Genomic DNA, 23,095 nt, shown 5'->3' with positions numbered 1-23,095 from the left:
AGCCTGACCCACTCACCCCACAACAGCCTGACCCACTCACCCCACGACAGCCTGACCCACTCACCCCACAACAGCCTGACCCACTCACCGCACAACAGCCTGACCCACTCACCCCACAACAGCCTGACCCACTCACCCCACAACAGCCTGACCCACTCACCCCACAACAGCCTGACCCACTCACCCCACGACAGCCTGACCCACTCACCCCACAACAGCCTGACCCACTCACCCCACAACAGCCTGACCCACTCACCGCACAACAGCCTGACCCACTCACCCCACAACAGCCTGACCCACTCACCCCACGACAGCCTGACCCACTCACCCCACAACAGCCTGACCCACTCACCGCACAACAGCCTGACCCACTCACCGCACACAGCCTGACCCACTCACTCCACGACAGCCTGACCCACTCACCGCACAACAGCCTGACCCACTCACCGCACAACAGCCTGACCCACTCACCCCACAACAGCCTGACCCACTCACCCCACAACAGCCTGACCCACTCACCGCGCAACAGCCTGACACACTCACTCCACGACAGCCTGACCCACTCACCGCACAACAGCCTGACCCACTCACCGCACAACAGCCTGACCCACTCACCCCACAACAGCCTGACCCACTCACCCCACAACAGCCTGACCCACTCACCGCGCAACAGCCTGACCCACTCACCCCACGACAGCCTGACCCACTCACCGCACAACAGCCTGACCCACTCACCGCACAACAGCCTGACCCACTCACCCCACAACAGCCTGACCCACTCACCCCACAACAGCCTGACCCACTCACCCCACAACAGCCTGACCCACTCACCGCACAACAGCCTGACCCACTCACCCCACAACAGCCTGACCCACTCACAGCACAACAGCCTGACCCACTCACCACACAACAGCCTGACCCACTCACCGCACAGCAGCCTGACCCACTCACCCCACAACAGCCTGACCCACTCACCGCACAACAGCCTGACCCACTCACCGCACAACAGCCTGACCCACTCACCGCACAACAGCCTGACCCACTCACCCCACAACAGCCTGACCCACTCACAGCACAACAGCCTGACCCACTCACCCCACAACAGCCTGACCCACTCACCACACAACAGCCTGACCCACTCACCCCACAACAGCCTGACCCACTCACCGCACAACAGCCTGACCCACTCATCGCACAACAGCCTGACCCACTCATCGCACAACAGCCTGACCCACTCATCGCACAACAGCCTGATCCACTCACCCCACAACAGCCTGACCCACTCACCCCACAACAGCCTGACCCACTCACCGCACAACAGCCTGACCCACTCACCGCACAACAGCCTGACCCACTCACCCCACAACAGCCTGACCCACTCACCGCACAACAGCCTGACCCACTCACTCCACAACAGCCTGACCCACTCACCCCACAACAGCCTGACCCACTCACCCCACAACAGCCTGACCCACTCACCGCGCAACAGCCTGACCCACTCACCGCACAACAGCCTGACCCACTCACCCCACAACAGCCTGACCCACTCACTCCACAACAGCCTGACCCACTCACCGCGCAACCGCCTGACCCACTCACCCCACAACAGCCTGACCCACTCACCGCACAACAGCCTGACCCACTCACCCCACAACAGCCTGACCCACTCACCCCACAACAGCCTGACCCACTCACCATTGGAAATAAGAAGGCAAAACCCAAGAGCATAATACGCAGGGAAGTACTGGCAAATGAGAGAAGTTTGAGAATCCGAAAGAGAAGTGGTGAGTGGAATATTCCCCAGAGCCTGTTATTTACTTACAGCTGACTCCAAATTAAAAGACTACGCTGCTGCAGCTTACCTGTGTGTAATACCCCATTAAAAACATGCCAAAGGCCCATGAGGCTGTCAGGATTCTGGTGTAGCATCTCCCAGGAGTATCCAGTGCTGAGTAAAACAAGCATTTTGTTGCTACTTCCCTTCATGACGACCTACAGGTTGCATTTTCTGTTTTCATAAAGATGAAGACGGCACAAAGGAACTGCATCTGATATGCGCATTGCCCTCTGCTCCTTTGCATCGATTCAAGTGCAATTGTGAGGACAAAGCAGGTTCCCCTTTGCATTAAAAGGCAAGTGAACATGACATGTGTTGCGATAGTCGGTCGGCATGTGTCGTGAAGGTTGGCCGGTGCCAAACGTGGGTCCCCGGAAAGAAGGTTTGAAAAACACTTGACTTGGAGGAGAGTGCCTAACTCCCCCAATCAGCCTATCCTTGAACCGAAGAAATACACCAACAGCACCAATCCACAGCACTCAGGCTCTCACTCAAACACGACAACCCAGAGGCTCCCACCTCCCCAGTGGAACCCTATTTCGAGGGGGAGGGGGGGGAGAAAGCAGGCCAGGTGCCCCCAAGAGGAGACAAGGTGAGAGAGGAGAGCTCAGTCCACCACTCAATAGATCCTCCACCCGACCGAGGTCAACACAGTTACTACTGCCCTCACCCAGCCGATCAAGCAATCGCTGTCACCATCCACACAACCGAGAATATTGAGGAAGACAAGTCAAGCACGGATTAACCAACCACACCCAGGTGTGCACCATCACACATTTCCTCTGACTCCAACAACTCCAGGGACACTAACCACATGGAAGTATCACAAGGAACCCAGTCCTCTACTGGCTACACAATCTTTCGTAGGAGATAAGCCCAAAGTAATAGAAATACAAAAGAAAACCCGACACAGATAACACCAACTGAGGACTTTCCTCAACCACAATGAGGAATTACATAAATACACCACCCATCACCACACCAACCTCGCCCGCCACCCACCCTGCCTTGGTTCCACTCATCTTCTCTAAAAGGAAAACGAGGTGCAGGATATCTAAAATGTACTTCCTCTTTGTAGACACAAGGGTTACAGCACATGAGAAAATAACGGCAACGGGCGCGATCCTCCGGCCACGCTGCGCCAGAAAAGCAGCTCACCGCGCTGCGTGGCCAGTGAAAGCCGAGAGATCCCGGGAGCGGGGTCTACCCGACTCGCAACGCCTCCCGAGATTCAACGTAAACTCGCGAGACGTTGTGCGGTGAATCCCGCCCATAATGGGCAGGGCCATCTTTTGGTAAATCTGCATATTAGAGCGAGGCAGTAAGCCCTACGCTAATGTGCAGATTCCCGATGTACCTGATGCTTTGGGATTCAACCCCTTCGCCTCAAGAGACCTCGGACGAGATCCGTTTGGTCTCCACAAATGGAGACCAGACGGAAAGACACCCATGGGGGTCTCCAAGGGGATCGGAGGCCACCAGCTGCATACACTTTGGGCAGGGTCGTGTTCTGATACTGCTGGTGCCACCTGGTTACCCTAGCAGTGCCACCTGGCTGCCAGCCTTGCACTGCCAAGGTGCCCAGGTGGCACTGCCAGCTGGCAGAAGCACTGCCAAAGTGCCACGCTGGCATTTTTGTGCGCGAGTGCGATTGAGTTGGGGCTGCCCAGCGTGGGCACAGGGGGGGCTTGGGGACCCTCCCATAGTGCGTTCAGGCTGGGGGGGGGGGGGGGGGTATTCCTTTAAGGGCCTTGGAGATCGGGACGCCGTCTCTCGCTTCAACGGGGAGTTCCAGCAAGCGGAGCTCCCCGTTGTAAAAAACGAGGCTATGTGCGACCTCATCCGCGAGTTCCCCATTCAGGCTCCTTATTCAACACAAGCCGTGTTCAATAGCCAGGTGTTTCTCGACACTGCGAGTGCCAGGAAACACGCGGCTAAACTTGCGCGCTCAGGGACTTTGTTCCTTTTCAGAAGATTGCGCCCAAGGTTATGCACAAACCTCATGTCGCGTAAAGTCAGCTGTTCATGTGCTTGTACCATGTTATCTCCCGGGCCGTCGTCACGATTCTGATGGTATCCTCATACACTCACTGTAATGGCTCAGCAACATTGCCACAAGGTGAGAAGGAAAGGTACAAACAGTGGTAGGCCTGGGTGTGGGCAGGGGCTGTTGGTGGGTTGCTGGGTGATCTGACTAGCAGGTTCCTCCCCCACTCGCCTGCCCCACTGGAGAGACAAGCACAGAGGATACGAAGCCTAACAACTGCTGGGTTGAGCTGGGTGAGGCTGGGGGTGTGGCCACGACTGGGATGTAATTTGGGAATGGTTTCGCTGCATTTTCCCTCCTTTTGAAATTGTGATGTGGGGCTGAGGCATGTCGGATGACTCGGGCGCCGGATATTCCAGGTTTTCCCGTGGTTTCTGCCCAGTATGTCACTTGCAATCTCTGTGAGTCCTTCATCCAAAATCCAAACTGATTTGTGCAGGAGCCATCGCTTCCCAGAGTGAGATCATTACTCCCTCCATACCTGCTCCAATCATCCATCCACTGGGCATTCAGAGCGCAGGTCCGAGAGCACAGTTAGGTCAAGCACTTCGGATTGGCACTTATAATGGTGCAAGACCTCATTGAAATGTTGAGGTAACCCCTTCTCTTGGGATTGGCATTAATTTACAACGTCAACAGTGGGTAATCCCTCCTCACCTCACTGCCCTAACTCTAACCACTCAGCATCCTGGAAGCTCTCTTCCCCCCCCCCCCCCCCCCCCCCCCCCCCACGCTCCTCCCCCCCCCCCCCCCGCATTCCTCCCCCTCCTCTCCCCCCCCACCTTCACCTCACCTCCCGCATGTTTAATGTGAGGTTGAAACTATCAATAGGAACAGGAGAAAGCCTCTTTGATTTTAAACACTCTATTAGACAGTACTTACTTTCCAAAGTGATTCCGAGAGAGATCAAGTGATTTGAGATTAGTGCATTGCCACCTGTCCACGGAGGGGAGTGATTGTAACTGATTGCCAGACAGTTTCAGAGAGTTCAGGACCTGCAATAAGATGGTTTGTGTCATTGTGGTTCAAGATCACAGCACAGGGTAACACAGGAACATACGCCAAGCACAAACAGCAACGTTGCATATACTGCAGTGATACGCACAGGGGACAGGGGCCAAGGAACTGGAGCAGAGGAGGGGGAAAGTCATGGTTGTTGGGGAGGGTGGGATATTGTCCGGGTGTCAGATTACAGGAATTGGTGCGGTATCTGAGCACCATCCACCAGCTAAACCACTTCATCAGAGGCAAGTACAATAAATTGGTACGTTAAAGGGTAACATGTGGGTGTGACAGAAATAGCACAAAGGAAGATCATCATCAGGAGGGGCTATACGTAGAAAGAAGTACGGGAAGCGTACCAGCTCCAGACATTCCTTGGGAATCCTCTCAATCAGCCGTTATTACTCTGGAGGCACATTACACAGAATCAGGAGGCCAATCAGTCCCTCAAGTTTTCACAGTAAGAAGTCTTACAACACCAGGCTAAAGTCCAACAGGTTTGTTTCAATTCACTAGCTTTTGGAGCGCTGGTCCTTCCTTCACCTGAGGAAGAAGCAGTGCCCGAAAGCTAGTGTTTGAAACAAACCTGTTGGACTTTAACCTGGTGTTGTAAGACTTCTTACTGTGCTCACCCCAGTCCAACGCCGGCATCTCCACATCAAGTTTTCACTGACACTCATCAGATCAAAGCTGATTGTCCCTGAACCCCATTTATTCACTTTTAGGTCATGCACCTTGATATCTTTACCTGATAAAAATCTATCGAACCAAGTCCTGAAATGCCCCCTGACTTCCCTCCTAAGTAGCCTCACTCTAATTGCATTTTTATGCAACTTGTCCTCTTTGGTCCTGCTATTTTTCTGGTGAATTCATATTGCCTCCTCTCCAAGGCCAATTTCTCGCGTTCAGTTTGCTGCCAAGAATTGAACACAGTCCTCAAGGTGGCAGCAAAGGCTCTGTGACTTCTCACGTTGTAACTTCCAGCTACACAGCTCACAGTGTCTCTCATCTCAATGCAGTCTGCAAACATATATTCAATTCTCCATTCCTTTCTCCAGGTCAACATCATCATAGGACTGACATGCAATGGTTGAGGAGAAACTATATAGAAATTCCCAATGTGGGGCGGCATGGTGGCACTGTGGTTAGCACTGCTGCCTCACAGTGCCAGAGACCGGATTCAATTCTGACCTTGGGTGACTGTGTGGAGTCTGCATGTCCTCCCCGGGTCAGAGTGGATTTCCTACGGGTGTTCCGGCCTTCTCCCACAGTTCAAGGATATGCTGGTTAGGTGGATTGGCCATGCTAAATTGCCCCTTAGTTCCAAAGATGTGCCGGTTAGGTGAGGTCATGGGGTTGCGGGGATAGGATGGAGTAGTGGGCTTAGGTAGGTCTTTCAGACAGCCGGTGCAGACTTGATATGCCAAATGGCCTCCTTCTGGCTGTGTGGCAGGAAGCAGAGGGTGATAGTAGGTAACAAAGAAAGTTTGATAAATAGTTTTGTCATTAAGGATGCTCTTGGAAGGAGTGATCACAGCATGCTAGAATTTCAAATCCAGATTAAGTGAGAGAAGACAAAGTGTCATACTAGAGTTTTAGTGTTGAGCAGAGGTAATTATACAGGCCTGAGGAAAGAGTTGGCCCAAGTAGACTGGGACAAATAATTGAGGATAGGACAGTTGAGGAACAATGTTGGATGTTCAGGGGAATATTAAATACCACTCAATTAAAGTACATTCCTGAGAGGAAACGGAATTGTAAAAGGGAGAAAAACATTCTATAGCTAAACAAGGAAGTCAAGGAAGGCATAAAGGCAAAAACTAGGGCATATCATACTGCAAAAGCTAGTGGTAAGCTGGAGGATTGGGAGAACTTTAAGGTTCAGCAAACGGTTACTAAAAATAAAATTAAAAGAGCCAACATGAACTATGAAAGGGAACTAGCAGAAAACATAAACTGATACCAAAAGCTTCTATAAATATATAAAGTAAATGTTGGCCCTTTAGAGGATGATACTGGTGCGGTAATAATGGGGAACACAGGGATGGCGGAAGCATTGAACCAATATTTTGCCTCTTTCTTCATGGCAGAAGATATTAAAACATTTCCAAAAACTACAGTTAATGTAGAGGAACTTGGTGCAATAACTATCATTAGGGAGACACTATTGAGTAAACTGATGGGATTAAGCACAGGTGAGTCTCCAGGACCTGATGGCCTGCACCCTAGGGTATTAAGGGAGGGGCAGTGGAGATAGTGGGTGCATTGGTTATGATATTTCAGAATTCCCTGGATTCAGGAAGGGTCCCGGTGGATTGGAAACACGCGAATGTAAATCCCCTATTCAAAAAGGGAGAGGGGCAAAAAAGTAGGAAACTACTGACCGGTTAGCTTGACCTCTGTGGTAGGGAAGTTGCTGGAATAAATCATTAAGGAGGAGATGACTGAACATTTGGAAAGACAAAGCTCAATCCACCATTGTCAGCATGGTTTTATGAAGGGTAAGTCATGCTTTTTTTTTTTAATTAAAATTTTTTTTAAAATTTAGAATACCCAATTATTTTTTTCCAATTAAGGAGCAATTTAGCATGGCCAATCCACCTACCCTGCACATCTTTGGGTTGTGGGGACGAAACCCATGCAAACACGGGGAGAATGTGTCAACTCCACACGAACAGTGACCCAGAGCCGGGATTGAACCTGGGACCTTGGCGCCGTGAGATTGCAGTGCTACCACTGCGCCACCGTGCGGCCCTAGTCATGCTTGACAAACTTGTGTGAGTTCTTTGATGACATAACCAGCAAGGTGGATAATGGGGAACCTGTGGATGTGGTATATCTGGACTTCCAGAAGGCTTTTGTCAAGGTGTCACATAAAAGACTGATCCAGAAGGTGCGATCACAGAGGACAGGGAATTGGGGTAGAGTACTAGATTGGATTGAGGATTGGCTGACTGACAGAAAGCAGAGGGTCGGGATAAATGGGTCCTTCTCTGGCTGGTGAATTGTAGCTAGCGGGATGCCGCAGGGGTCAGTACTTGGGCCTCAACTGTTTAAAATTTATATAAATGATTTGCAAGCAGGGACAGAGTGTAACATAGCAAAATATGCAGATGAAACCAAAATAGGTAGGAAAGCAGGCAGTGAAAAAAGATTTTACAGATGATATAGATAGGCTAGGAGATTGGGCCAACATTTGGTAGATGGAGTTTCCTGTAGGTAAGTGTGAAGTTATCCATTTTGGCCAAAAAAATAGAAAGGCAAATTATCTAAATGGAAAGCAGATTCAAGATGCATCTGGGCAGAGAGATCTGGGTGTTTTTGTTCATGAATCGCAGAAAGTCTGTATGCAGGTACACCATGTAATTAAAAGGCAAATGGAATGTTAGCGTTTATTGCAAAAGGACTGCTGTGCAAAAGTAGAGAAGTATTGTTGCAATTGTGTAGGGTCTCAGTAAGATCACATCTGGAGTATTGTGTCCAGCTTTGGTCTCTTTATTTGAGGAAGGACGTGGTGGCATTGGAGGCAGTTCAGAGGAGATTCACCAGATTGATTCCGGGGATGAAAAGGTTGACCTACAAGGAGAGATTTAACAGTTTGGGCTTATACTCGCTGGAGTTTAGAAGGATGAGAGGGGATCTGATCGAGGGATATAAAATACTAAAAGGGATTGGTAAAGTAGACCAAATGTTCCCCTTGTGGGGAAATCTCGAACGAGAGGTCACGGTTGAGAGGTAGTAGATTTAGAACTGAGCTGAGGAGGAACTACTTCTCGCAGAGGGTGGTGAATTTGTGGAACTCGCTGCCCCATAGTGCGGTGGAATCTGAATCATTAAATGTTTAAAGAAAGAGATAGATATATTTTTGATAAAAAACGGGTTGAAGGGATATGGACAACAGGTGGGAGGTGGATTTGAGACCAGGACGAGATCAGCCATGATCTGACTGAATGGCGGAGCAGACTCGAAGGGCTGAATTGCCTATTTCTGCTCCTAATTCCTATGTTCCTGTGTCCTATGTTTCTATAGTCAAGGGGTGTTTTTGTAACTAGAAGCCTGTGTCAGTGGGGTCCCGCAGGCATCAGTGTTTGGGCCCTTGTTGTTTGTGGTTTATATAAATGATTTCGATTTGAATGTAGGAGGGTTGATCAGTAAGTTTGCGGATGATGCAAAAATTGGTGGGGCTGTAAATAGTGACAAGGACAGCCTTTGATTACAGGTTGAAATTGATAGGCTGGTCAGATAGGCTGCTCATTGGCAAATGGAATTCAATCGAATAAGTGTGAGGTGGTGCAGACAAACAAGGCAAGGGAATACATGATAAATGGCAGGACCCTGGGAAGTACCGAGGATCACAGGGACCTTGGGTGTGCATGTACACCGGTCCCTTAAGGTAGCAGTGCAGGTGGCGACAGTGGTTAAGAAGGTATATGGCATATTTGCCTTTATTGACCTTGGCATAGAGTTTAAGAACAGGGAGGTTATGCTGGAACTGTATAAAATGTTGGTTCGGCCACAGCTAGAGTATTGTGTGCAGTTCTGGAATCCCATTATCGGAGGGATGTGATAGCACTGGAAAGGGTGCAGAGGAGATTTACCAGATGTTGCCTGGGCTGGAGAGTTTTAGTTATGAAGAGAGTTTGGATAGACTTGGATTGTTTTCCTTGGAACAGAGGAGACTGAGTGGGGAGATGATTGCGCTGTATAAAATTATGAGGGGTAGAAATAGAGTAAACAGGAAGAAACTTTCCCTTTTGATGGAGGGATTATGATCAGGGAGGCATGAATTTAAGATAAGGGGCAGGAGGTTTAGGTGGGGTGTGAGGAAAATCTTTTTCACCCAGAGGGTGGTGGAAATTCGGAACTCACTGCCTGAAAGGGTGGTGGAGGCAGAGACCTTTCAATACACTTGAGATGCATTTAGGTGTGCATTTGTGATCCCAAGGCATACAAAGGCTAAGGACCAAATGCTGGGAAATGGGATTAGAATAATTAGGTGGCTGTTTTTGACCGGTACAGACTCGACGGGCCGAAGAGCCTTTTCTGTGCTGTATGACTCTATGACTCCATTTAGGAATTCTATGGTTCTACGATTTTCCACCATTAAACAGAAAACAAATCCCAAAATTGTGTACAGATACCTTCAGCTCAAAGATGTTTGCTGGCACTTCCTTCAGTGAATTGTCAGAAAAATTTGCTTCTTTGAGATAATTCTTCCAGAAGACACAGAGTGTGCTCGGAAGGGACTCCAGAAAATTGCCTGAAACGTTACAACATTTCTAGAGGTAAAGAAAAGAATTTTAAATGTAATCATCTCGTCCATTAGCTTTAGTCATTTCCTCTTCGATTGGGAGGCGGAGGCAAAATATTTGTTATAATCGACCATCAGCCATCCAGTGAACATGGTTGATTCATCGCAGATATCACTGGCTGAGTAATGTGTGCATGCTGCTGAAATGAGCTTACCCCAGGAGCAGAAACCTTCTGTGAAGTGAACAAGACTTGTCTGTGGCTGTATTAACCAGGGGAATTGAATCCGCGCTACTGGCCCACCTTCTCAACCTTGCCCCTCTCCTGAGGTGTGGTGATCCTCTGGTTAAATCACCACCAGTCAGCTCTCCCCCTCAAAGGGCAAAGCAGCCGATGGTCACCTGGGACAATGGAGACTTTAGCCTACCTTATTAACCACAACACCAGGGAGCAGCCACTAATACAAAGGATATGAATAAATCTTTACAATATAGCTCCTGTACTGAGTTAGTCAGGCCAGAACGATCTTTACCCAGCATTCCATCTACAACCTCTGACCCCAGTCCACTCTTCCCACTGGCATGCTTTTACCCTCACTGATGTACTATCAATTACTCCAAAGACGAGAGTGATGAACTATCAATTACGACGAGATGAGAGTAGAGAGTAATCGAGGCTTTATTAAGCAGAGATGTGTTGCCTCCTACAGCTGCTGCCGAAATGGCTGCAGCTCGGTGAGCACACACATTTATACTCCGCCTACTGGGCGGAGCCAGCAGGCAGGGATCTATCCCTGTAGTACAGGAGCCTTACTGTATTACTTCTCATATACGTCATATATACAAACAGTGGTAACTACCACATTCACCCCCTGTTAAAAAAGAGTCCAACCTGGTGGTGCAAAACTATTTACATGTATGTGAGCATTTTTAAAGTGTACAGTTTGGGGAAAAGTTCACAAATTTAGCCGGTCGGGTGCCTTGATGCTCCGTTGTCAGCGCCGCAGTCCCGGTGGCGATGCAGGCGCCGGCTTGGTCGCCGGTGACTCCGGGAGCGTGTAGTCCTCATCTTCATCCCCGGGTGGAACCAATGGGAGGACGGATCGTCCTGGAGCGGGGGCTGTGGTGAGGTGCGCTGGGGGGAGGATGGGTGGCGCCGGGGCAGTTGGGGGGGGGGGGGGGGGGGGGGACCCAGCTGGTGCCAGGTCCCTGAGGGAGACTGTGTCTTGGCGGCCGTCGCGGTACGCCACGTAGGCGTACTGCGGGTTTGCATGTAGTAGCTGTACCCTCTCAACCAACGGGTCCGCCTTGTGGAGGAGCACGTGCTTGTGGAGGAGAACGGATCCTGGAGCAGCCACGTTGGGAGTGAAACCCCGGAGGAGACTTCCTGGGGAACCAAGGAGACGTTCATGGGGGGTTGCATTAGTCGCAGTGCAAAGTAGCGATCAGATGGAGTGGAGGGCGTCGGGGAGGACCTCCTGCCAGCGGGAGACCGGGGGATTTTTAGACCATAGGGCCAGCAGGACGGCCTTCCAGACCGTCCCGTTCTCCCTCTCCACCTGCCCGTTTCCCCGGGGGATGTAGCTGGTCGTCCTGCTCGAGGCAATGCCCTTCCTGAGCAGGAATTATTTTTGAAAATATATTTATTCAAATTTTTCAACAAATTTTCAACAAACACCACCACCCCCCCCCCCGCCCCCAACAAGAAAAAGAAACAAAAACACAACAAGCAGAAATTATACATTGGATTTCCCCCAAATACAATAACCCCCCCATATAACAGTAGAAAACACAAATCGGGAAACCCCCCACCTTAACCCAAACGACCCCCCCCCAAATGAAGCCCCCCCCCCAGCCCCTGGGCTGCCGCTGACCTCCATCTAGCGTTCCGCGAGATAGTCCAGGAACGGTTGCCACCGCCTGAAAAACCCTTGCACAGACCCTCGCAAGGCAAACTTTATCCTCTCCAGCATGATGAACTCTGCCATGTCATTGATCCAAGCTTCCACACTAGGGGGCTTCGCATCTTTCCATAATAGCAAAATCCTCCGCCGTGCTACCAGTGAGGCCAGAATACTGGCCTCTTTCGCCTCCTGCACTCCCAGCTCGTCCGATACCCCAAATAATGCTAATCCCCAGCTCGGCTTGACCCGGGCATTCACCACCTTGGACATAGTCCTCGCAAAACCCCTCCAAAACCCATCCAGCGCCAGACACGACCAGAACATGTGGACGTGGTTTGCCTGGCTCCCCGAGCACGTCCCACATCTGTCCTCCACCCCAAAGAACCTACTCAACCTCGCCCCTGTCATATGAACTCTGTGAGTAACTTTAAACTATATTAGGCTGAGCCTGGCGCAAGAGGAGGAAGAATTAACCCTACTCAGGGCATCAACCCACAGACCCTCATCTATCTCCCCCCCAAGCTCCTCCTCCCACTTGCCCTTTAACTCCTCCACCGAGGCCTCCTCCTCTTCCTTCAGCTCCTGGTAAATCACCGAAACTTTGCCTTCTCCAACCCATACACCCGAGATCACCCTGTCCTGAGTCCCCTGTGCCGGGAACAGCGGGAATTCCCTACCTGCCACCTCACAAACGCCCTCACTTGCATGTACCTGAAAGCGTTTCCCGGGGGTAGCCCAAACTTCTCCTCCAGCGCCCCTAGGCTCGCAAACGTCCCATCTATAAACAGGTCCCCCATTCTCTAATCCCTGCCCGATGCCAGCTCCGAAACCCCCCATCCATCCTTCCCGGGACGAACCGATGATTCTCCCGAATCGGGGACCAAACCGAGGCTCCCACCTCGCCCCTGTGTCGCCTCCACTGCCCCCAGGTCTTCAGCGTTGCCGCCACCACCGGCCTCGTGGTGTACCATGTCGGCGAGAGCGGCAGCAGTGCCGTCACCAGCGCCCTCAGGCTCGTGCCCACATAGGACGCCATCTCTAGCCTCTTCCACGCCGCCCCCTCTCCCTCCATTACCCACTTACGGATCATCGCCACATTGGCTGCCCAATAATAGCCACATAGATTCGGCAGCGCCAGTCCCCCCCTGTCCCTGTTATGCTCCAGAAACACCCTCTTCACCCTCGGGGTCTTATTCGCCCACACAAAACCCATGATGCTCCTGCTTACCCGTTTGAAAAAGGCCTTGGGGATCAAAATGGTAAGGCACTGGAACACAAAGAGAAACCTCGGGAGGACCGTCATTTTGACCGACTGCACCCTACCCGCCGGTGAGAGTGGCAGCATATCCCATCTTTTAAAATCCTCCTCCATCTGCTCCACCAACCGTGTCTAATTGAGCTTGTGCAGGGCCCCCCAACTCCTAGCTACTTGGATCCCCTGGTACCGAAAGCTCCTTTCCGCCCTCTTCAGCGGTAGCTCATCTATCCCCCTTCCCTGGTCCCCTGAATGCACCACAAAGAGCTCACTGTTCCCTATGTTGAGTTTATACCCCGAAAAGTCCCCAAACTCCCTAAGGATCCGCTTGACCTCCGCCATCCCCTCCACTGGATCCGCAACATAAAACAACAGGTCATCGGCATACAATGACAACCGGTGTTCCTCTCCCCCCCGAACCAATCCCCTCCATTTCCTGGACTCCATGAGCGCCATGGCCAGCGGCTCAATTGCCAGTGCAAACAACAAGGGGGATAAGGGGCACCCCCGTCTCCCCCCCGTTACAGCAGAAAGTACTCAGACCTCCGCCGGTTCGTAGCCACACTTGCCACCGGGGCTCTATATAGCAGCCTGACCCAACTGACGAACCCCTCCCCGAACCCAAACCTCCGCAACACTTCCCAAAGATACTCCCACTCCACCCAGTCGAAGGCCTTCTCCGCGTCCATAGCTGCCACTACCTCCGCTTCCCCCTCCACCGAGGGCATCATAATCACATTGAGGAGCCTCCGCACATTAGTATTTAGCTTCCTACCCTTCACAAATCCCGCCTGGTCCTCATGGATCACCCCCCGGGACACAGTCCTCAATTCTCGTAGCCAGCACCTTCGCCAGCAACTTAGCGTCAACATTGAGGAGCGAGATCGGTTTATATGACCCACATTGCAATGGATCCTTGTCCCGCTTCAGAATCAAAGAAATCAGCGCCCTGGACATTGTTGGGGGCAAGGTCCCCTCCTCCCTCGCCTTATTAAAAGTCCTCACTAGCAACAGACCCAGCAGGTCCACGTATTTCCTGTAAAATTCAACCAGGAACCCACCCGGCCCCGGGGCCTTCCCCGCCTGCATGCTCCCCAATCCTTTAACCAGCTTCTCCAGCGCAATCGGCGCCCCCAGCCCAGCCACCTGCTCCTCCACCCTCGGGAACCTCAGCTGATTCCCCTCCTCCCCGCTGGGGGCTCAGACCTGTACAGATCCCCATAGAAGTCCCTAAATACCTTGTTTATTCTCACCGCACTCCGCACCATATTCCCCCCTCTATCCCTAACTCCACCAATCTCCCTCGCTGCCTCCCTCTTACGAAGCTGGTGTGCCAGCATCCGATTCGCCTTCTCCCCATACTCATACGCCGCCCCTTGCGCTTTCCTCCACTGTGCCTCTACTTTCCCCATAGTCATCAGGTCGTATTCCGTCTGGAGGTTCTGTCACTCCCTAAGTAGCCCCTCCTCGGGGGCCTCTGCATAACTCCTGTCCACCCTTAAAATCTCCCACACCAACCTCTCCCTCTCCCTCCCCTCTCTCTTCTCCCTGTGGGCCCTAATGGAGATTAGCTCTCCCCTGACCACCGCCTTCAACACCTCCCAGACTACCCCCACCTGCACCTCCCCGTTGTCGTTGGCCTCCAAGTATCTTTCAATACACCCCTGCACCCGCCCGCACACCCCCTCATCTGCCAACAGTCCCACATCGAGGCGCCACAGCGGGCGCTGGTCCCTCTCCTCCCCCAACTCCAGCTCCACCCAATGCGGGGCGTGGTCCGAGATGGCTATGGCCGAATATTCCGTTCCCTCCACTTTTGGGATTAGCGCCCTACTCAAGATGAAGAAGTCTATCCGGGAGTAGGCTCCATGGACGTGGGGAAAACAGAAAAATTCCCTGGCCAGCGGCCTGGCAAACCTCCATGGGTCCACTCCCCCCATCTGGTCCATAAACCACCGAAGCACCTTGGCCGCAGCCGGCCTCTTACCCGTCCTGGACCTAGAACGGTCCAGTGCTGGGTCCAGCACCATGTTAAAGTCACCCCCCATTATCAAGCTTCCTACCTCCAGATCCGGAATCCAACCCAGCATGCGTTTCATAAATCCAGCATCATCCCAATTCGGGGCATATACGTTTACCAGTACCACCCGCACCCCCTGCAACCTACCACTCACCTCACATATCGACCTCCATTATCCACTACAATATTCAGTGCCTCGAACGACACCCGCTTCCCCACCAGTATTGCAACCCCTCTGTTCTTTGTATCCAGCCCTGAATGAAAGACCTGCCCTACCCATCCCTTTCTCAGCCTAACCTGATCTACCACCTTCAGATGCGTCTCCTGGAGCATAACCACGTCTGCTTTCAGTCCCTTTAAGTGCGCGAACACCCGGGCCCTCTTGACCGGCCCGTTCAGGCCCCTCACATTCCAAGTTATCAGCCGGATCAGGGGGCTACTCGCTCGCTTCCCCCCCCCCCCCCCGCCGACTAGCCATCTCCTTTTCTAGGCCAGCCACGTGCCCGCGCCTCCTGCAGCCTCCAGTCCCCCAGGCGGCGGACCCCCGCTCCGACTACCTCTCCTAATTCCAGCTCCCCTTTGGCCAATGCAGCAGCAACCCAGTCCCCCGCCACCCCCCCCCCCCCCCCTCCCCCCGTTAGATCCTCATCTAGACATTTTGCTTCCCCCATGACACTCCCGTAAGTCAGCTGACTCCTACTGACCCCGGCCTCTCCCGCCATTCCATCGACCCCCCCGTGTGAGAGGCTGCAGCATCCCGAACTTCACCCCCTTCCGATGGAGAACCGCCTTAGCCCGGTTAAAACCAGCCCTCTTCTTAGCCACCTCCGCACTCCAGTCCTGGTAAATTCGGATCTCCATGTTCTCCCACCTGCTGCTCCGTTCTTTTTTGACCCATCTCAGGACGCACTCCCTGTCCACAAAGCGGTGGAACCGCACCACTACAGCCCTTGGCGGCTCGTTGGCTTTGGGTCTCCTTGCCAGGACCCGATGAGCCCCATCCAGCTCTAGGGGCCTCAGGAAAGCTCCCGCGCCCATCAGCGAATTGGGCATCGTGCTCATATATGCCCCGGCATCGGGCCCCTCCACTCCTTCAGGGAGACCCAGAATCCAAAGATTCTTCCTCCTCGACCTATTCTCCAGGTCCTCAAATTTTACCTGCCACCTCTTGTGCAGAGCCTCGTGCGGCTCCACCTTCACCGCCAGGCCCAATATCTCGTCCTCGTTCTCTGAGGCTTTTTGCCGCACCTCCCGGATCGCCGCCCCTTGGGCCTTCTGGGTCTCCACAAGCTTCTCAATCGCTGCCTTCATTGGTGCCAGCATTTCTGTCTTCAGCTCCGCAAAGCAACGTTTGAGGAACTCCTGCTGCTCCTGCGACCACTGTGCCCACGCTGCTTGGTCTCCACCCGTCGCCATCTTGCTTTTCCTCCCTCGCACTTTTTGCTGCACCAGAATCACTTTTATAACCGCTCCACTCCTGGTTCAATCCATACAGTGCCGGGGGAACCTTGCTGTCACCTTCCCACACTGGGAGCCGTCGAACAATTGCCGTTGGGGCCCCTCTAAACAGCCCAAAAGTCTGTTCCTGGCGGGAGCTGCCGAACGTGCGACCTACCTCGGCATAGCCGCAACCGGAAGTCTGCTGAGCAGGAATTGACGCAGCTCATCACTCATAAAGGAGGATCCCCGGTCGCTGTGGATGTAAGCGGGGAAACCGAACAGAGTGAAGATGCTATTGAGGGCTTTGATGACTGTGGCGGACGTCATATTGGGGCATGGAATGGCGAAGGGGAATCTGGAGTATTCGTCGACCACGTTAAGGAAGTACGTGTTTCGGTCAGAGGAGGAGAGGAGCCATTTGAAATCAATGCTGAGGCGTTCAAAGGGACGGGAGGCCTTCACCAGGTGCGCTCGGTCTGGCCGGTAAAAGTGCGGTTTGCACTCCGCGCAGACCTGGCAGTCTTTGGTGACCACCCTGACTTTTGCAATGGAGTAGGGTAGGTTGCGGGCCTTTATGAAGGGAAAGAACCGGGTGACCCCTGGGTAACAGAGAACATCGTGTAGGGCCCGGAGTTGGTCCACTTGTGCGCTGGCACATGTACCTCGGGATAGGGCATCGGGGGGCTCGTTGAGCTTACCGGGGCGATACAAAATCTCGTAATTGTAGGTGGAGAGCTCGATCCTCCACCTCACGATTGTATCATGTTTGATCTTGCCCCGCTGTGTGTTATTGAACATGAAGGCAACCGACCATTGGTTAATGAGGAGAGTGAATCTCCTGCCGGCCAGGTAATGCCTCCAATGTCGCACAGCTTCACCGATGGCTTGGGCCTCCTTTTCGACGGAGGAGTGCTGAATTTCGGAGGCATGGAGGGTGTGGGAAAAGAATGCCACGGGTCTGCCTGCCTGGTTGAGGGTGGCGGCCAGAGCGACGTCTGATGCATCGTTCTCGACTTGAAAGGGGAGGGTCTCGTCGACCACGTGCATCGCGGCCTTGGCGATGTCGGCCTTGATACGGTTGAAGGCCTGGTGAGCCTCGGCTGTCAGGGGGAAAACTGTGGAGTGAATGAGTGAGCGGGCCTTGTCCACATAGTTAGGGACCCACTGGGCATAGTATGAGAAGGACCCCAGGCATCGTTTGAGAGCCTTGGGTCAGTGGGGAAGGGGGAGTTCCATGAGGGGGCGCTTGCTGTCGGGCCTCAGAACTCCATTTTGCACCACATAGCCAAGGATGGCTAAGCGGTTGGTGCTGAACACGCACTTCTCCATGTTATACGTTAGGTTCAGGAGTTTGGCGTTGTGGAGAAATTTGAAAAGGTTAGCGTTGTGGTTCTGCTGGTCGTGGCCGCAGATGGTGACGTTATCCAGGCACGGGAAGGTGGCCCGCAGTCCGTACCGGTCAACCATTCGGTCCATCTCCCGTTGGACGACCGAGACCCCATTAGTGACGCCGAAGGGAACCCTAAGGAAGTGGTAACAGCGGCCGTCCGCTTCAACCGCGGTGTATTGGCGGTCGGCCTTGTGAATGGGGAGCTGGTGGTAGGCAGATTTCAGGTCCACTGTAGAGAAGGCCAGGTACTGTGCAATCTGATTGACCATTTCAGATATGCGTGGGAGGGGGTACGCGTCGAGCTGTGTGTACCGATTGATGGTCTGACCATCCTGTGTTTCTCCCTCGTCTTTACAACTACCACGGGCTCTCCAGGGGCTGTTGCTGGCCTCGATGATACCTTCCCGCAGCAGCCGCTGGACCTCAGGCCTGATGAAGATCCTGTCCTGGGCACTGTACCGTCTGCTCCTGGTGGCGACGGGTTTGCAATCCGGGGTGAGGTTTGCAAATAGGGAAGGCGGGTTGACCTTAAGGGTCGCGAGGCCGCAAACAGTAAGGGGTGGTAGGGGCCCGCCAAATTTCAGAGCTAGACTTTGGAGGTTGCACTGGAAGTCCAGGCTGAGTAGCAAAGCAACGCAGAGGTTGGGGAGGATGTAGAGCCGGAAGTTACTGAACTTTACGCCCTGGACGGTGAGGGTGGCGGTGCAGTACCCCCGGATCTCCATGGAATGGGATCCGGGGGCCAGGGAGATTCATTGAGTAATGGGGTGCACCGCGAGGGAGCAGCACCTTACTGTATCGGTGTGGATGAAGCTCTCCGTGCTCCCAGAGTCGAGAAGGCAAGGTGTCTTGTGGCCATCGACCTTCACCGTCATTGTCGCGGTTGCGAGGTTGTGTGGCCGGGACTGGTCGAGCGTGATGGAGGCGAGCTGCGGCTGGTGTTGGTGGGCCCTGGGCTGGTTGGCGGCGGTTGCGGGCGATGAGCGGCCAGACGAGGTGCCTGATGAGCAGGGGTCCGGAGACGCCGTCCAAAATGGCGCCGAAAATGGCGGCGCCCACGGTGGGCGGCGTTAAAAATGGCAGCGCTCATGGACCGCGCGAGGTCTGATGGGGGGGAAGATGGCGGTGCCCACGGGCCGCATGTGGGTTGCAAGGACGAAAATGGCGGCACCCCCGGGTCGCACGTGGGGGGTGCAGGAACAATGGGGCTGGTTACAGCAGCGATCGACCGGGCCTGGCATACCGCAGCGAAATGTCCTTTCTTCCCGCAGGCCTTGCAGATTGCGCTCCGCGCCGGGCAGCGCTGCCAGGGGTGCTTTGTCTGCCCACAGAAATAGCACTTGGGCCCCCCGGGGTTGGTTGGCTGCCACGCGGCGCAGGCTTGGGGTTGGTTGGGGGCGGTCGCTGGTGGGGTCCACGATGTCCAGGAGGGGGGCACCGTACGGTCGGGGCATACGCTTGTACATTACGGGAGGCTACCGTTAGTGAGGTCGCGAGTTTCTTGATCGCTGCGATGTCGAGCGTACCCCCTTCTAAGAGGCGCTGGCAGATGTATGCCGACCCTATGCCCGTAACAAAAGCATCCCTGGTTAGGAGTTCGGAATGTTCAACGGCCGAAACTGCCTGGCAATCGCAGTTCCTCGCCAGGACGTACAGGGCACGCCAGAAATCTCCCAATGACTCACCGGGGAGTTGTTGCCGCGTGGACAGGAGGTGCCTGGCGTAGAGTTTGTTGATCGGCCGGATGTAGTTCCCTTTCAGAAGCGCCATGGCCTCAGTGTAGTTGGGTGCATCCCGGATAAGGGGAAAAATATCGGAGCTCAACCATGTGTACAGGATCTGGAGTTTCTGTGCTTCTGAGGGTTGTTCTGTCGCTGATCCGATGTAGGCTTCAAAGCAAGCTAGCCAATGGTCGGAGGCCGACGTGGCGTTGTCTGCTTGGGGATGCAGCTTCAGGCAATCTGACTTGATGCGTAGGTCCATCGCTGTAAAAGCTCTGCTTAATAAATTGATGCACTATCAATTACGAGACGAGAGTTGAGAGTAATCGAGGCTTTATTAAGCAGAGATGTGTTGCCTCCTCCAGCTGCTGCTGAAATGGCTGCAGCTCGGTGAGCACACACATTTATACTCCGCCTACTGGGCGGAGCCAGCAGGCAAGGATCTACCCCCGTACCTGTAGTACAGGAGCCTTACCGTATTACTTCTCATATACGTCATATATACAAACAGTGGCGACTACCACAGAGAGTAGTGGAATAATCGAAGCTTTATTGAGCAAAGATGTTGTGCCTCCTGTAGCTGCTCCCAGAATGGCAGCAGAGCCGGTGAGCACGCACATTTATATGCCGCCTACTGGGCGGAGCCAGCAGGCAGGGATTTACCCATGTATCTCTAGTATATGTATTACGGTAAGACAAATATTCTAGAGGTACATGGGTAAATCCCTGCCTGCTGGCTCCACCCAGTAGGTGGCGTATAAATGTGTGTGCTCGTCGGTGCTGCAGCCATTCTGATAGCAGCTAGAGGAGGCACAACATCTTTGCTCAATAAAGCCTCGATTATTCCACTTCTCTCGTCTTTGTAGTAATTGATAGTGCATCAATTTAAGGAGCAAGATTTTTAAAACGACGGAGCTTCGCATCAAGCCTGATCGCCTGCAGCTCAGCCCTCAAGCTGCCACGCTACGTCTGCTTTTGACCACTGGCTAACCTGCTTCGAAAGCTACCGCCGAACATCCGCTGAGGAACCCTCAGATGCGCAGAAGCTCCAAGTCTTTTATTCACGGGTGAGCCCTGACATTTTTCCTCTCATCCGGGATGCGCCCAATTACTCAGAAGCGATGGAGCTCCTGAAGGGACATCACGTTCAGCCAGTCAATCAACTATACGCCAGGCACCTCCTGTCCACGAGACAGCAACGCCGCAGTGAGTCTCTGGACGATTTCTGGTGTGCCCTGCTCATCCTGGGGAGGAACCGTGACTGCCAGGCACTTTCGGCAGTCCAGCACACAGAACTTTTAATCCGAGACGCCTTTGTTATGGGCATGAGGTCTGCGTACGTCCGCCAGCGCCTATTGGAAGGGGGTACGCTTGATCTTGCTGGAACCAGGCAGCTCGCGAACTCATTAACAGTGGTCTCCCGTAACGTCCAGTCGTACGCCCCCGACCGCACGGCACCCTCATGGGCATCGTGGGCCCCACCAGCTACCGACACAAGCCCACCGCAACCCTGTGCCGCGTGGCAGCCAGCCAACCCCGGGGGGCCCAAATGCTACTTTTGCGGGCAGAACAAAAACCCCCGGCAGCGCTGCCCGGCGCAGAGCGCAACCTGTACGGATGAGGAAAGAAGGGACACTTTGTTTCTGTGTGCCAGGCCCGGTCGGTCACCGCTGTTTCTAGGCCCAGTGTTCCTGCACCCCCACCCACGTGCGACCCAGGGGCGCCGCTATTTTCCTCCTCGCAAGACATGTGCAGCCCGTGGGCGCCACCATCTTCATCCCCGCAGGCTACGTGCAGCCCGTGGGCGGCGCCATCATTAATGCTGCCCGGCATGCGCGCCCCGTGGGCGCCGCCATCTTCGGCGCCAATTTGGACGGCGCCTCAGAACCCCTGCTCGTCTGGAAGCTCGTCTGGCCATTCATCGCCTGCTGCTACCCCCACCACCGCTGACCAGCCCGGGGCCTCCCAGCATCTGCCGCAGATCGCGCAACCTCGTGACCGCAACAACGGTGAAAATCAATGGGCACAAGACGTCCTGCCTTTTTGACTCCGGGAGCACAGAGAGCTTCATCCACCCCACGACGGTAAGGCGCGGCTCCCTCACGTACACCCGTTACCCAGAAAATCTCCCTGGCCTCCGGATCCCATCCCATGGAAATCCGGGGATATTGCATCGCAGCCCCGACCGTCCAAGACGTAGATTTTAGCAACTTCCGGCTCTACGTCCTCCCCCACCTCTGCGCTGCCCTGTTACTCGGCCTGGACTTCCAGTGCCACCTCCAAAGCTTAACCTTAAAATTTGCCGGACCCCTACCCCCCCTCACCGTATGCGGCATCACAACCCTTAAGGTCGATCCATCTTCCTTGTTTGCAAACCTCATCCCGGATTGCAAACCTGTCGCCACCAGGAGCAGACGGTACAGTGCCCAGGACAGGATCTTCATCAGGTCGGAGGTCCAATGGCTTCTGCGGGAAGGGGTCATTGAGGCCAGCAACAGCCCCTGGACAGCCCAAGTGGTAGTAGTAAAGACTGGGGAGAAGCACAGGATGGTCATTGACTACAGTCAGACCATCAATCGGTACACGCAGCTCGACGCGTATCCCCTCCCACGCATATCTGACATGGTCAATCAGATTGCACAGTGTTGGGTCTTTGCCACAGTGGACCTGACGTCTGCCGACCACCAGCTCCCCATCCGCCCGGAGAACCGCCAATACACTGCGTTCGAAGCAGATGGCCGCCTCTATCACTTCCTTAGGGTTCCCTTCGGCATCACTAATGGCGTCACGGTCTTCCAACATGAGATGGACCGAATGGTGGACCGGTACGGACTGCGGGTCACCTTCCCGTACCTAGAACGTCACCATCTGCGGCCAAGATCAGCAGGACCACGACGCTAACCTCCTAAAGTTTCTCCAGACCGCCAAGCTCCTTAATCTCACGTACATTAAGGAGAAATGCGTGTTCCACACCGACCACTTAGCCATCATTGGCTATGTCGTGAAACTGGAGTTCCTGGGCTCGACCCCGACCGCATGCACCCCCTCCCCCACTGCCCCTAGGCCCTGAAACGATGCCTGGGGTTTTTCTCCTGCTATGCCCAGTGGGTCCCTAACTATGCGGACAAGGCCCGCTCACTCATTCACTCCACAGTTTTTCCCTTGACGGCTGAGGCCTGCCAGGCCTTCAACCGTATCAAGGCTGACATTGCCAAGGCCACGATGCACGT

General features: G+C 53.8%; 1 protein-coding gene across 1 annotated transcript in view; it reads right to left on the bottom strand.

The window, feature by feature from the left end:
• Positions 1–23,095, bottom strand: part of lrrk1 (leucine-rich repeat kinase 1) — a 246,870-nt gene that overhangs the window by 125,712 nt on the left and 98,063 nt on the right. Inside the window, exons 10-11 of the mRNA XM_072468809.1 lie at positions 10,028–10,165; positions 4,767–4,879 (exon numbers count right to left, since the gene is read on the bottom strand). Of these exons, the coding sequence (XP_072324910.1) occupies positions 4,767–4,879; positions 10,028–10,165 (251 nt within the window). The remainder of the gene's footprint in view (positions 1–4,766; positions 4,880–10,027; positions 10,166–23,095) is intronic.

This window comes from Scyliorhinus torazame, chromosome 12 (genome assembly GCF_047496885.1).
Source record: "Scyliorhinus torazame isolate Kashiwa2021f chromosome 12, sScyTor2.1, whole genome shotgun sequence".
Taxonomy (NCBI): domain Eukaryota; kingdom Metazoa; phylum Chordata; class Chondrichthyes; order Carcharhiniformes; family Scyliorhinidae; genus Scyliorhinus; species Scyliorhinus torazame.
Note: the sequence above shows the minus strand (reverse complement) of the source record. Positions and strands in the feature narration are given on the sequence as shown.